The following is a 16,630-nucleotide window of genomic DNA, read 5'->3' on the forward strand; positions in this document are numbered from 1 at the left end:
GCGGCGGGGACACGTGAGTACTACCTCCTATACCAGTGGTCTTCAACCTGCGGACCTCCAGATATTGCAAAACTACAACTCCCAGCATGCCCGAACAGCCGTTGGCTGTCCGGGCATGCTGGGAGTTGTAGTTTTGCAACATCTGGAGGTCCGCAGGTTGAAGATCACTGTTGGGTTCAGAATCTTTTTTTTCTAGATTTTGGACCTTTAAAATAGGGTGTGTCTTGTATGCCGGTGCGTCCTATAGGACGAAAAATACGGTATACTTACCTAGTCCCGTTTCCAGATCTGATCACTCCCCCTCAGCTTTATTGACAACCTGCGTCATCGCTCTGCTCCGTCTGCTTAGGGAGCAGAGCTGTGACTAGGGCTGTCATACGATCAGAAGACCAGGCTAGGTGAGTATAGCTCCCGGCCCAGCAGATTACTTTCTGGGCCGGCGGGGGACACTTACTAACTTCATATCCTCACCATCCCTGCGGGCAGGAACATCCACAGAGGATGTGAGGAAGAAGAATTTACCATATATAATGCGTTGTCACATGTTATATATGGTAGCATCTCGTGATTTGTTCCCTTTAAAGGATATTTGTAAATCTGTTGAGCAGGACATTAGTATTTATGTTGAGGTGTAAAATTAGCAAAGTGTTAAGGCGTCAACACATATTTGATAACAGTCGGACGAACACTTAACCCTTTCCTGACCAGTCCATTTCATATGTCCATAGACAATGCTGGACAGGCACGATGTTTATAGTCTCCAGTGGAAAACATTTTTTTTTTTAAATGAACTGGTGCCAAAATAAATTGATTAAAATAAAAATCACACCACTGCATATATTGTTATATAATTCAGGAGTCCGGCATTTACTGGTTCAGAATAGTAATAATCTCACAATCCGCAAGTTTAAGGAGCATGGGCATATATACCCGAGTCCATGAATTAGACATCAATAGTGAATATATATTTACCAACCAGATGTAGTTAGACAGATATGTTGCTCCAAAGAGACTGGTACCGGTAAGCACCCGACCGAGCCGGGGTCTGTGTGCGCTGAGTGCAAGCGCTGGCGTGCGACCTGATGAATGCCGCTGTGATGTTGGAAGAGGCAGCTGACAGATTCCCGGTGGCCAGACCTCCTGGAGTTTCTTGACGTCTGACGTCAGTAGCGGAGAAGGTGGGCTGGATAGGTGAAAGCTGTGAAAACTGAAAGTCCGACATCCACTGCTTACAACAGCCTCAGCCTTCACCTATCCAGCCCACCTTCTCCGCTACTGACATCAGACACCAAGAAACTCCACGAGGTCCGGCCACCAGGAATCTGTCAGCTGCCTCTTCCAACATCACAGCGGCATTCATTGGGTCGCACGCCAGCACTTGCACTCAGCGCACACAGACCCCGGCTCGGTCGGGTGCTTGCCGGTACCAGTCTCTTTGGAGAAACATATCTGTCTAACTACATCTGGCTGGTAAATATATATTCACTATTGATGTCTAGTTCATGGACACAGATTTGTAAATTACTTCTATTTAAAAATCTTAATCCTTCCAGTACTTATCAGCTGCTGTGTAATACAGAGGAAGTTCATTTTTTTTTTATATTCTTTCTTGTCTGTCCACAGTGCTCTCTGCAGATACCGCTGTCCATGTCAGGAACTGTCCAGAGCAGGAACAATTTTCCATAGCAAACCTCTCTGCACTGGACAGTTCCTGACATGGACATAGGTGTCAGCAGAGAGCACCGTGGACAGACAGAAAATAAATTCAAAAAGAAAAGAACTTCCTCTGTATTATACAGAAGCTAATAAGTACTGGAAGGATTAAGATTTTTAATAGAAGTCATTTACAAATCTGTTTAACTTTCTGGCACCAGTTGATGGGAAAAAAAAATAGTTTCCCACTGGAGTACCTATTTAAGCCAACAGATGTCCCTTTCAACCCCTAAATACATATATATATGTTCAGCCAAACATGCATGTGTTCTCAAAGAGAAGCTGGGAATAAGCAGCCCCCCCATACATATTTTCTCCTGTGGCAACACGTTCAATTCCAACTGCCCATCCTTCTTTTCTCCAACATCTGCCATAGGGAGAGACCCTTGCACATTAGATTTTGTACACCCAGCATCTATCCAATGTGTTTAGTTCCATGCGTGTCTTCATTAATAGAAACATTTTAGTTACAATCTATTAAACAGTACAGAAGGATAACTACCATGCCATACATATATGGGAATAAATTAAGCTTCAGACCCATTGTCCCAGAAAACCTGTAAGATTAGATAGAACACAGATTATGCTAAATGACCAATACACCTTCAAAAGGTATTTGCTTGCACAAGGCTTCACAAATTTGCTTTGAATCTAAAAGCAACCAAAAAAAAAAAGTTAGAAGCCAGGATTTTTGTGCCATGAGCTGTAGTTTTTACCGAGACCACTTTTGCATGATATTGACTTTTTGATCACTTTTTTAGCGCTTAAATCCTTGCTTGTGCAGGGTTAGGAATGGCATCATTTAATAGCTTGGACAAATAAATAAATGTTTTTACTTTTTGTTTACTTTATTTATTTGAAAATGGGAAAATAAGGTTATACGATTTTTTTTTTTTTTTTATCAGGGAGGGGGACCAGGTGTACAGTCCTTCCCCTATGCACACACATGGCAGCGCCTCAGCACTTACCTGGTTAGCTGTGGTAGTGAAGCTCTCCTCCAGTGACTGAGAGCTAGGACACACCCTCTGCTACCGCTCTGGCTTCCCTCCAAGGTGACACAGGAGCCTAGAAATGAGAGAAAGTGTGAAGGAGCCACTGCCAGGGGCAGCACTGAGCAGTGTCACTCTTGGCACAGGCAGCATAGCACTGGATTCAATGGGGATAGATAAGCCGCTGGGTATATCTAATCTCTATACTCTGTTGCTGCTCGGGCTGACCAGGAGGAGATTCTCAGTCACCATGGCAACCTCGCGCTTGGGATTTGTCGAGCCCTGTGTTAGCAGGTATACCTTTCTCATCCCCATACAGATGCATGCTTAGCCAAGAATGCAGAGGAGGAGAGAAAAGGATTTGGCATTAAAATTAAACTAGTCCAACAGCTGGGGGACGTCCATACCCATAGGAAAGTTGGTTCCACAAAAATCAGCTGGGTCAGCCTTTTTTTTTATGTGTATGGGAACCTTAAAGTAAAAAAACAGGTTCGTCATCAAACTTGCTTGGAGACAGACAGCAGATTGTAATTTATGTGTGAAAGTTTTTGCAGTATGTGATATGAATAGATATAACCATACTTGGCTACTAGTCATTGTGGATACTCTGGATTGGTTCAGACTAAGGACAAAGAGAATATGACAGTGACATGTCAGTGCAGACCCTGAGCTACACCCCCACATAGACTGACATACACAGACGTATTGTGTGGGCGGGCTGCATACAGTTCTTCTCCTAGTGAACCATAGCCACAATAAAACATGTTCCTACATGGCAGAAGAGATCTTACCACAATGTCCATTCTAAGAATAATCCATATTATCTACATCTATGATTAGTAACTATAAAGACCAGCTGTGATGACTATGTGCTCTTTTTTTATTTTTTATTTTTTTTAGTGGTTAGACTTGATTCCTTAGGGTCCAGACCCCCCTCCTCCAAATAATATTGGATTAGAAATAGGTCGCTTGACAAATGTTAATTTAATATAACCATTACATGTTTATATTTTCTCAAGCATAAACCCAGTTAAACTCTGGCTTTTTTTATTTCTTTTTTTTAAATAAAATAACCCATATCATGCACATTCACCATCATGCATCATCACTAGTCATAGAGGTACAGCATCATTTGTTTAATTCCAGCACAGCTGCATCTGTGTGATTCATTGCATCATCCAGATCTGGTGCCTGATTTCCCTCCTGACAACAGACAGACAGACAGAATCTGTAGTGGCAGCCATACCCACTTCTCTGCCAGGGGCTTTCTATACATCAGCTTACTACCTATGCACAAGCCATGTTCTGCACGGCATCTGTATACAGGTCACATATTCTACTGGTATCTACTATACTTCAACGCCAGGCAGACCCATGGCAACACCATGTTCTACTGATGTGTGTCAGACAGTTTTATACTTAGCCATGCCAACATCTATGCCAAGGTGGCTGGTTACCTAATATCCTTTTAGGCTGCCAAATATCTCCATCCATCCCACCCCATGCTGAGAGTACAAGATATTGGAGCTTCTTGTCATGTCACCTAATCTTTTATTACCCCATTCCTATCTGCATCCAATGCATATCACATTTCTCATATGGAGCTATGCCTACCCACCAGCCTTGCTGCATATCATACACTATTCTGTAAAACCATGCCTACCAAGATCCATCGCACGCAATGGGTTAATGAGTAGTACACCTGTGGCATGGTAGTGGTCCATGGCAAACTTTAGTACAGTGCTATATTACCAATAGAAAAAATTAAATGGACAATATGGGCAACGTGAGAATGAAAGAAAAACTCGGCAACTCGGCACAAATGAATTGAGCTTTATTCCAAAGCTTGGTTCAGGACACACATCATGGCAAGGGAGGGAACGGTGGAGGCAGGGGGTACCCGTGAAACGGCATAGTTTTGTGCCTTGCTGGCACTTCTTCAAGGCACGCAGACGCTTGGTCCATCAGACTCGCCTGCTAATGAACCAGGTGAGCAGGGAAAAGATGTGGCCACTTTTTGGTATACAAACACTTACAATAGCAAAAGACAAATGTATACAAAACATTATAAAAAGACACTTGTCTGTCATTGAGACCAGCTGGTCCCAAGGCATTCAGCTTAATAATCCACCCAGATTCCTTTTGCAGCAACATACAGTGTATATCTCCTCCCCATCTCGGGATCTTAACTGTTTCCAGTCCAGTGAATCTAATGCATCAACCATTCCTCCTGTGGACTTCTTGCATATGGGATATAAATCTTAGTGCTCCATGTCCTGTGACCATTGTTCTCTTATTCTTATGAATAGGCATCTTTTAGTCTTCCCTACATAGAAGAGTCCACAGGGGCAAATGAGGGCATAGACCACATAAGTGGTGCAGCAAGTGATCAGGTAAGAAATAACCTGTTCATGGCCGCCAATAATTGTCACTCTACTGTAAATGTTTAACGCACAGAATGAACAGTGTCCACATGGTTTGTTGCCTTTCGGAGCTGTCTTAGTTAACCAATTTTCATGTGTCCTTTCTGTGCTTGAGGTAATAGATTTTAATTTATCCTCTTATGTGATGTTTTTTTCTATAGGTGATAATAGGCTTCATTTTCACTATGTCTTTGAGATCAGGGTCAGATTCCAAGATGAACCAGCTATTGAAGATAGAAGTCCTGATGGTCTGGTTCAAGTTAGAATTAGGAAAAGAGAACATAAAGCGTGTTCTGTTCTATAGAGATTTAGTTTTAATGTATTTATGGGAAAGATGGGTACTACAATCAATTTTATCAGCTTTATTAAAGGCCTTGTTAATAATATCATTGGGATAGCCCCTATCTTTGAGTCTATTTTTGAGATAATTAGCTTGTTCTAGATATTTAATTCATTGGTATTGTTGCATTTGAGTCTTAAGAATTGTGAATAGCAAATAGCATTTTTACAATGTGGGGGTTGGAGAGCTGGAGGTGATGAAGTTATTATTGACTCTAGAGATCTGGATGTCCAGAAACTCTACAACATCTCCACCATAAATATATGTAAATAGCATATTTTCTTTATTGTTAACATTCACGTATTGTATGGATTCTTTTAAGACGTCCTGCAAGCCCTCCCACATAACTAGAACATCATCAGCATAACGTAAAAAGGATTTAATGTGGCGAACGTACGGATTGGACCCGGAGAATACCTATTTCCTTTTCAAAGGATGCGAGGAACAGGTTGGCATAAGTGCAGGAGACCGGCGTGCCCATGGCCGTGCCGATCTCCAGACGATACCATGTGTCCTCAAACTGGAAGGTGTTATTAGTGGGAATGAATCAGATACAAAGCTGATGAAATCTGTTGTTTTATCCATGCTAGCAAGAACCTCCGTGACAGCCTGTACATCGTGGGGGATGTGTGTGTACAGGCTCTCAATATCTATGGAGGCTAGACTATATGAGTCCTGCCATTGAAAATCCTTAAGATTTTGCAGCAAATCACCTGTACCTTTAATGTAGGTGGAAGTTTAAGGATGGGGCGCAAAAGCCATTCAATGTTTTTGGAGAGAGTCTCTGATGCAGAGCCGATCCCTGTGACAATGGGTCTGCCCGGGGGTCGGCTCTGCGACTTATGGATCTTCAGGAGACAATACCAGGTAGGAAATCTGGGAAATTCATGAAGTAGTTTTTCAGCTGTTTTACATGAAATTATACCTTTGTCTGTCTTTTCGCGGAGAAGAGACTGAGGATGTTGGATGGTGTCAAAGTTGGGATTTTCTTTAAAGAAATGTGTGTACTATTTTTATATTAAGCTGTCTAAGCGCTTCTTCACGATAATGTTCACTGAGCATAACAACTGTTGCTCCACCTTTTGTTGGCTTTGCAAACTCTCAAGTCTTTTCTAGCGGAGAGCCATTGCAGACCCTTTTGTTCACTGCTAGACAGGTTGTCAAATTTAGACAGTTATATCAAAGATTTGACCTCCTGCAATACCGTTCTCTTGAACAGATCCAATGGACTGCCCAGTAGTATGGGAGGGGTGAAGCTGGACGCATTGCTTCCTCTAAATGACATAACCTTGGTTGTGGCTAAACTCGCATCTTTAATGGGGGTATCGGTTAAATCAAATAAATCCTGTAAAACTTGTCTGTCTTGAACATTTTCGACTGGACTGAAGTCCAAGGGGCCTATTTTGGCTGGGACCTCCAATTCTGTTATAGCTGGAACATTACTGGTAGATTTGGCATTCTTGAAAAATGTATAAAGGTTAATTTTGCCTACACCTTTAAATAAATCTACCTCCAATTGAACGGGTTGAATGACTCCGTCAAGCCGAGGTTAAGACCATTGGAAAGCAGAGACATGCAGACTGGAGATAGAGTGACGTCAGAGATGTTAACAATATTAGAACAGTCTATTGGTCTCTCCCGTTACAGTTCTCCTTTTCCTGTAGGGACCCTTCCGTGGTTCTCTTTTTCTTATATCTCCCTCTCCTGGTCCTTCTAAAGGGGTTGGATGATCCGTTGATTGTAGACTCACTGCACCAGCTGACTTGGGTCATGCATATTCAGATTGACTTGACTCTGAGTCAGTAGTCCAAAAGTCTGATATAGGTCTTCTATGATTGCGGGCATATCTCCTCCTGTTCCCTTTGGCTGTTTTCTTCTGATTCCACATAAAGGTAAAGCCATGATCGTAGTCCAATTTATCGCGTACAAACTTATCTTTCTCTTTTACATCTGCTTGCACAACATGCATTTTCTTTTCCAGCTTCTTGTTGAAGCTTTCAAAGTTTGCGACAGACACTGGTTTTGTAGACGGTCTTAACTCCTCTCTTAATTTTTCGTATTCTTGCTTATTTTTATTCAGGACAATCTGTAACAATCTGTTAGTGTGGTCTATGTGCACATCGTCCCATTCATTCAGAAATACCGGATAATCCCGATACTGGGAAGGGAATTTGTAGACTCTGAGTCCACGAGAGTCACTTTCTTTATAGGATTCCAGTGAATTGAGTGTCCAGAATTGTCGTACTTCACGACAATCTTTTGCTCAGGTACTCTAGTACTGCAGACTGAGAGTTCATCTTTGCTATTGACAGACGTGAAGTACTCCCCTGCCTCAGCCCTCCTTGTGTTGATATATATTCCTGGGTCCAGCATAGAAGTTTGCATATCGTCTTCAATAACATAACATTTGATTCTGTAGCAGACATCTGTGTAGAACAGTGTGCTCAAAGTCTAAAAAATAGGCATATAGTACAACACTAAAGAAACATGTCGACTGGCACTACTGAACCTCTGATACTGTGTGTAAGTCTGGGAAGTATGCAGTCCGGATCCTGAAACAAGCAGCCTGGCAGTGCTCAGAGCATAACAAAGTCCATATACAGAGAATGAAAGAAAAACTTGGCAACTCACCACTGCTGCACAAACGAAGTGAGCTTTATTCCAAAGCTTGGTTCACGGCACACATCGTGGCAGGGGAGGGAAGGGATGGAGGCAGGGGGTTCCCATGGAACGGCGCAGTTTTGTGCCTTGCTGGCACTTCTTCAATGCCCGCAGACACTTGGTCCATCGGACTCACCTGCTGATGAACCAGGTGAGCGGGGATACCGGGGAGGGGAAATGGCTGGGCCACTTGTCGGTATACAAACACTAACAGTAGCAAAAGACAAATGTATGCAAAACATTATAAAAAGGCACTTAGATCTTGTCTGTCATTGAGACCAGTCGGTCCTAAGGCATTCAGCTCAATAATCCACCGAGATTCCTTTTACAGCAACATACGGTGTCTATCTACTCCCTATCTGGATCGTAGTAATCTTCTTTCCCATAAACACATTACAACTAAATCTCCTCAGAACAGATCATGCTTTATGTTCTCTCTTCTTAATTCTAACTTGAATCAGACCATCAGGACTTCTATCTTCAAGAGCTGGTTCATCTTGGAATCTGACCCTGATCTCAAAGACAGAAAATGAAGCCTATTGTCCCCTATAGAAAAAAACATCACATTAGGGGATAAATTAAAATCTATTACCTCAAGCACAGAAAGGACATATGACAACTGGTTAACTAAAACAGCTCCGAAAGGCAACAAACCATGTGGACACAAACAGTAGAGTGACATTTGTTGGCGGCCATGAACAGGTTATTCCTTATTTGATCACTTGCCACACTCAACTTTCTACCAATGACATGCATGTCAGATTCTCCAGTGTGTGAACATACCTCAGTATCCCTTAGGGTGTGTTCACAAAAGCTGTATTTTTGATATATAGGTGATTGCTATTTCAGAGCAATATTCCCTTAACTGTGATGTCATTATAATCATGAAAAAAGCACATCTCACTGACTCTGGCACAGAATATACTTAACACAAGCTCTTCGCAAGCTGTAGACTCTTCTGTATTAAAAATTTAGCAGAACAGCATCACCATCCACGTAATAGGGAATGCACAGAGAATTACAGGAACAGTCTACAACTTTCATTAAAACCTACTGTTGCGCATAAGCAGAGCCGCACAGCTGGGGTCTGAGCTGTTCAAATGTATCCCCAGGCTTAGAACTAACACAATACGCTGCCTCTTTCCATTCAGAATAGTCAGGACATAAATTATAGCTTGTATTTGATCTCTACTGTTTTCCCAGAAAGGTTATTAAAAAAATACTGTAAAAAAAACCTGCTTATTTCCTGTCTTGTTTGGAAAGATGCATTGAGTTCACATGTGCAGCATATTGGTACATTAATATTATTGTGCATAAAGAGCGTTTCCTTCAAGATTCCTTCTGGATTAACATGATCACCAAGGGAGCAGTAAAAGCTTTCCCCCTATTAAATAAATGTTTAATTTTTGTCCTGCAAATCATACCAACAAGTGGATTTGCCTAGTACTGGAACTACAGAATTGAACAGAGCTGCTACAGGAACAGTCACGTATACATACACTGGAGATCAAAATTTGAGAAAAACATACAATTTCCTAAATGTCGTGGTCATAGTGTAGTCCTCTGTGAATATATCCTAACATGAGTAAAATAGTAGTATTTTTAGCTTATTTCATAAATTGTATTTATTCTAAAACACAGAATAAAAATGTAAATGAGATAATTGAAAAAGAACACTGATCAAAATTAGAGAACACTTTTAGATACCTGCAAGTTATTGGTGTTAATCTGGCAATTGGTGCTAATTTCCGTAATGATCTGACAAACCCTATATAATTGACAGCCTAACTTTCCAGTTTTCACTGACTTTGCAAACATGGTGTGCCGTTCCAAAGTGACTGAAACCCTCCGGAAGCAGGTTTTCCAGATGAAGGCCAAAGGGGTGACCCTATCGGCCGTAGCAAGAGAATTTGGTTGTTCCAAGTCTGATTTCTAGAATATTGCATCTTTACAACATCACAAACTCATTCAAGTCCCCCAAGAAGGCTGGTCGCCCTCAAAAGACAAATGCAAGCGAGGACAGGATAATGCGGACAATCTCCATGGGTAATCGTTTCAACACTGCAGCTGTAATTGCCCGCCAGTCCAGCACTGAACAGTAAGGATCTGTCTCGTCATACAGTGTCTCGACGTTTAAGAGCATTTGGACTGAAAGCCCACTCTACAGTGACTAAACCTCTCATTAGCAGAAAGAATCAAAAGGCTGGACTCGCCTATGCTGAGGAGCATGTTGTGTGGACAGAGAAGTGGTCCAGGGTTCATTTTAGTGATGAAAGCAAGTTTAATTTATTTGGGTCTGATGGGAAACTTTCTGTCCGTCGACAAACTGGGGAAAGACTGAACACAAAGAGGGAGATTTATCAAATCCTGTCTAGATGAAAAGTGGCCCATAGCAACCAATAAGCTTGTTTCTTTCATTTTTAACAAGGACTCTGTAAAATGAAAAAAGTGATCTGATTGGTTTCTGTGGGCAACTGGGAAACCTCCTTTGCACAGGTTTTCATAAATCTCCCACAAAGTGTGTAAAGAAGTCAGTGAAAGGTGGAGGTGGAAGTGTTATCTTTGGGGAAGGTTTTCTGCAGCAGGAGTTGGACCTCTCATACAGCTACATGGCAGAGTGAATACAAGTGTGTATCAGAACCTTCTTCAACAACACATGGTTCCTTCCTTGCGTTCATCACTCAATCAGCAGAAATTTTCATGCAGGACAATGCCCCCTATCACACAGCAAAATGGTTAAAACAGTTAATTGAAACTGAAAACACTGAAACAATGAAATGGCCAGGCCAGAGTCCTGATCTAAACTCAATAGAAAACCTCTGGAAAATCTCTGGTGATAAAGTTATGGCCAAGAAACCCACAACAGTCACAGAACTATGGAAGAGATTGGAAGAAGAGTGGAGCAAAATCACACCAGAGCAGTGTGAGAGACTAGTTATGTCCTGTGGGGGGCGCAGATGTGCTGAAGTCATTCAAGGCAAAGGCCTGGACACTTCCTACTGATTTGGGACTGTTGGAACCTTCAGAAAATGTACTTAGAATCTTTCTACAGTGATTGCTGTTCTCTAATTATGAGAAAGTTTTTAAAAAAATGAAGGTTTTATGTTGATAAACTTTGGTTATTTAATAAAACACTGTTCTAATGGCATGGTGTACCCCTTACAAAAAATCCTTCAAATGATGATCAATGTAGATTACATTATTTCCGGAAAAAAAAATCAATTGTTCATAAATTGTTCTCTAATTTTGATCTCCAGTGTATAAGCCTCTGCCCCTTGATTAAACTGAACCAAATTGGTTTTATGTTGTGAAATCGCATTGTTTTTTATTTATTGTAGACCTATCCTAAGGGAGGCCATAAATATTGAAAGAGGTTTTCCCATAACTAATACTTACCTATCTACATGGTTCGACTGCTGGGAACTCCATCCGTCCCAAGAATATGGGTCCTGGGTCCCCACAGCTGCTGATGTCCACACTACCTTTCCATTCAAAGTGTATGGGCTGCTGAAGGTAGTTGAGTGCACCGCTTGACTGTCTGTGAGTCTCATAGCATTTAAATGGAGCAACAGCTTACATGCTTGATCACTTTTCTTTTTAACAAACGAAACAGGACCAGCAGTCGGATCTCCACACATTACACACAATCTATATTTATCAGCTATCCTTTAAGTGTATAAACAGTGGGAGTGCGGCCACTGAGACCCATATTGATCACAAGAATGCTTCCTCTTGTTGAACAGAGCAGTGTGTGCACTGGTGATCCATTCAAACTCTATGGGACTGTCAGAGACAACAGAGTGCTGTAATTTATAGACTTTGTACTGGATGGCAATATGCAGGCTTAACCAATGCTCTGTCCAACCAGTGGAACACAGGACCCACATTCTTGTGAATGTTGGGGGGATCTAGTAGTCAGAAACCCACCAGACATATAACCTATTTTGTGAATAGGTGATGTTATGATTATGAGAAAACCTCTTTAACTCTTGGAAAATACCACCATTAAAAACAACTTTTGACATGTGGATCAGACTTATCAAAAGTTGTTTAACACAGGGTTGCACTCCTGAGACCTGCTGCAATTGTGAGTTACTACCCAGGAAAGTGGGTGTCATTTTACTCCCCCCCCCCCCCCCCCCCCAGACGGCCAAGAGATCCATACATTTCTCTGCATTGAAGTCTATGCAGAGAAATGGGTGGATCTTATGTCTGGCCAAAGAATGGAGCAAGGTGTTTCCCCTTTCCTTGAGTAATAACTTACAATCCGGTGATCTCGGGAGTGAGACCCGATGAGATCAGCAACTTTTGACATGTCTGATCCACTTGTCAAAAATGTCCACTTGTTAAAATGTAATGACAGCAACACTTTAAACTTGATCCATCCATTGATTTGTAGGTGCCAGGATCATCTTCAATGCATTTTTAAGAACAGAGAAGAAATACGAACAGAATATTGCAACTTGGAGATGCGTCTAAAACAAACAGAGCTAAAGGCCATTTACCAGAGGCAGTACCATGAGCAGATCCAAATGATGTGTTCCCAAGAGGAGACATTAAAGGTGAGTCCTTCAGACATGAATGTCATGAAGTATAGTGCCAAGTTACGCAGAGTTTGTGAAATTAAAAATGTCAGACGGCTTAAACCTGATTAAATGCCATATGGTTGTAACTTGTAGTGTCTCTTCTCAGCAGTGATGGTTTAAAGGAAATTCATTTACTGAAAGATTTCATACACTCTATGGATGTTCAGCAAGGTTTTCAATGAAAATGACTGTTTTGCTTTCAACGGACATATGGTTGGCATCTCTGAACTGCCTTAATTCTTGAAAGTTTAGCTACAGAACTCAGAATTGGTGAGAGGACCATATGCCAGTGTATTTGATTTTTTTTTTTTTTTATAGTCTTATGAACATTTTCACAATTTCAAGCACATATTAAAATGAAAGCTGAAATTTGTAGGACATAAAGTAGCAACCTGCCACCTGACAGTAAAATACTGGATTTTATTCTTTACTTAAGTTTAGATTGGCAGCTGTTTCCGGTTAAAATGTTTAGTAATCTGCAATTGGACCTGGGATGATGTCAAAGTAACTATAGAGCCAGTAGCTCCATGATGGTCCATCATGGCGATATACCAAGGGACATTCCCTAGTCACTGGAAGTTAGATGATGCTGAGAGATCCTTTGTTGTGGGGAATACAGTCTGTACTCTATTCTCCTTACTATGAAAAGTCAGGATGGCTGCTAACATATGAGAAATATTAACATGCCAGTTTTGCACGCAGCAATGTGGAAACTATTGAAAAGCTCTCCGGTTTAGCTTTTTTGGAAAAGGTATGAGATTGTATGGAGTGTGATGTACTTTGTACTACAGTTGTGGAGTTTTTGGCATGGAGCTGGAAAGAGTTGCAATATGGTCCTGTGTGTTCTAAACAATGATTATTAATGTGTGTGGCCAGGAGTCCAAATATATATTAAAGCCATTAAAAACCCCTTTAAGGGGCCAGTTCACACGTACAGTATCATGCGCATATTTGATGCACAGGATTGAAGCTGCAGATTTGTAGTCATTCAGTTTACATTGAACTCTGCTACCTAAGGGTGTATAGATATATCATGAAAACATTCATGTATTAAAGGAAAACAGCAGCAAAACATTTTTCATTTCCCCTGTTCCCGGGCTTGAAAAAAAAAAAAAGAACTTTAACTCACTTTCCCCCATTGCGCCGATATCGGCATCCCATTCCTCCAATGCTGGCTGGTTCCTGGGCTCAGTGACTCATACTGCTTTCAGCGTAGGCTGGTGATAGGCTGTAAGGAGCCCAGGCAGCAGGGAGAAGGCGAGGCCCATGCTCCTTACATGACTCGCCCGAAGCAGGACATCGCTGCGGCCGGTGATACGCTGAGCGCCGTATGAGTCACCGAGCCCAGGAACCAGGAAGAAGACCAGCACTGGAGCACCAGGACGCCAATTTCGGCACAACGGTGGAACGTAGGAATGCGAGTTAAAGTTTTTTGTTGTTTTTTTTGCAGCCTGGGCACAGGGGAAATTTAAAATGTTTTGCCACAGTTCTCCTTTAATGTTTTGTGTTGCCGTCATCCAATGATGTCCGCAAGAGCTAAACTTTAAATTAGTATATAAATAATATAATGATAATATTCAGCCCCTGACAAAGTGTGTGAGGGGGGTTCCCAGCTAGTCCAGGGATAGGATAGGATTTGTAATAAGCTGAGAATCACAGCCACCTCAGCATCATGCAATTAAGAAAGTCTCCATAAACATCAGCCAATGTTAGCTGTCTCCTCAGTGGATGATACTGAGCTGGTGGTGATGCTCAGCTAGTTACAAATCCTTTCTAAGTGTGAGGGTCTGTATTGCAGTAAGGCTGTGCCCCTTTTATCCCCCCCCCCCCCCCCAGTAATAGAAACAGGGCTGCATTGATGGCATAATCATGGTGTGAACTCAGCCTAAAAGAAAAATGGTGCTGAAGGGAGAACTTTCACTTTGCTTTATAACTGTTAACCACGTGTTTCTAAAGCTTCAAAAAGGGGTCTTAGATGTCATACTAGTGCCCAGTGAGCCTGACATCTGAAAAAAAAATCCAATACCTTTTTGAACTGAGGTTTTAACAGAGCTCCTGCATTTTAGGTGTAGGTATTGTTTATGAATACTGGGGGAGATTCATCAAAACTTGTACAGAGGAAAAGTTGACCATTTGCCCATAGCAACCAATCAATCGCTTCTTTCATTTTTGAAAAGGCCTCTGAAAAATAATAGAAGCAATCTGATTGGTTGCTATGGGCAACTGATCAACTTTTTCTCAGCACAAGTCTTAATGAATCTCCCCCATTGAGTGTATCAAAGTCTAATGCAGTCTATTTCATAGGCTACTCTGAAGAGAGATCATAGACTTGAGGCTTTGAAGGCCAAGCAGAGCATTACACAGAAGCGAAAACAAGAAGAATTGAAACGTTTTGAAGAGAATACAAATTGGCTCCATCGTCTGGAAAATGAAATGAAGTTGCTTTGTCCGGACAAGCAGATGCCAATGGTAATACATAAATGCAGTTTTGATGGTGAAGCACTTCATATATAAAAGTGGTTGTGATAGCGAGACAACTACTTCACAGTGGATTCATTGTTCTCATTTAAGTGTCTTGTGACTTCTGGTGGCCATTTACTTTCAACAACTTGGCTAACAGCTGTTTCTCCTATCTTCTTCATACACATGCATGCTCAGTTTGTAAGATAAACTATTTGTTCTCAATTGAGAAAGAGGGGACTGAGATGCTGCCAGGCACCCATGGGGATACCTTGTCTCGCATGGAAAAGGATCAAGCTTTAAATTTCAAGACTATGTTCCTTGTTTCTCCTGTAATAATCTGTTGGGGAAAAGTTGGCACACCCCCATACACATAAGATAGTAAGCTAATCATTCTAAAGTGTGTGTCTTCTGGCAACCTTTTATGATACCTTAACTGGGGAGTTTGATGGGAAAAAATATAAAAGAAAATGGAGACAGACTGTATTAAAACATATATAGCAGTTCTCATCTTACTGATCCCCCGAAGTGCAATTCCAAAGGTGAGTGGGTCCCTTTTTGATCTACACTTCCTGGTTTCTGTTTCATCACACAGAAATATCTGCTTGGCCGATCCCTGGCCACAGCAGTAATCCATCTCATATTGTGACTGGCTAAGCAAGCGTTTCCCTTGTTTCCAGATGGAAACAAAGAAGTGGTGATCATCAATAATCTAGGAACAATCAGCACCACTTTTTTTTATTTAGTTGGAAGCCACTTTAAGTCTTTGTGTAAATTTTGGGTCCTTTTCTTCCTAATATTCAGGTTAGAAATTTTATAGGAAACATCTTGCAGGAGACGGTCAGCTACTCCTATCCCTCGAGTCCGGCAATCTCCTCTGGCATACAGGAAAAAGAAAGCAGGAGCCAGCGCTGCGTCTTCAGGTTTATTAAGAGGTATAAGTCAGGAACAGGATAATGCACATACCGGCACACCAGACAAAATGTGACGCGTTTCGGGTTACGTGACCCTTTGTCAAACAGATGACAAAGGGTCATGTGACCCGAAACGCGTCACATTTTGTCCTGTGTGCCGGTATGTGCATTATCCTGTTCCTGACTTATACCTCTTAATAAACCTGAAGACTCAGCGCTGGCTCCTGCTTTCTTTTTCCTAGAAATTTTATAAACTGCTCAAAAAAATTAAGGGAACACTAAGATAACACATCCTAGATCTGAATGAATTATCTAATCGCATGAAATACTTTCGTCTTTACAAAGTTGAATGTTCTGACAACAAAAATTATCAATGGAAATCAAATTTATCAACCCATGGAGATCTGGATATGAAGCCACACTCAAATTCAAAGTGGAAAACCACACTACAGGCTGATCCAACTTTGATGTACAGTAACCCCCCGACCTACGATGGCCCCGACATATGATAAAATCGACATACGATGGCCTCTCAGAGGCCATC

At 41.5% G+C, this 16,630-nt stretch overlaps 1 protein-coding gene across 3 annotated transcripts in view; it reads left to right on the forward strand.

Annotated features, from left to right (window-relative positions):
* KIF18A (kinesin family member 18A) overlaps positions 1–16,630 on the forward strand; it is a 141,620-nt gene that overhangs the window by 87,747 nt on the left and 37,243 nt on the right. For all 3 annotated transcript variants that reach the window (XM_056526678.1, XM_056526677.1, XM_056526679.1), the window contains 2 exons: positions 12,526–12,688; positions 15,017–15,181. In XM_056526678.1, coding sequence (XP_056382653.1) covers positions 12,526–12,688; positions 15,017–15,181 — 328 coding nt within the window. The remainder of the gene's footprint in view (positions 1–12,525; positions 12,689–15,016; positions 15,182–16,630) is intronic.

This window comes from Hyla sarda, chromosome 6, assembly GCF_029499605.1.
Source record: "Hyla sarda isolate aHylSar1 chromosome 6, aHylSar1.hap1, whole genome shotgun sequence".
Classification (NCBI taxonomy): domain Eukaryota; kingdom Metazoa; phylum Chordata; class Amphibia; order Anura; family Hylidae; genus Hyla; species Hyla sarda.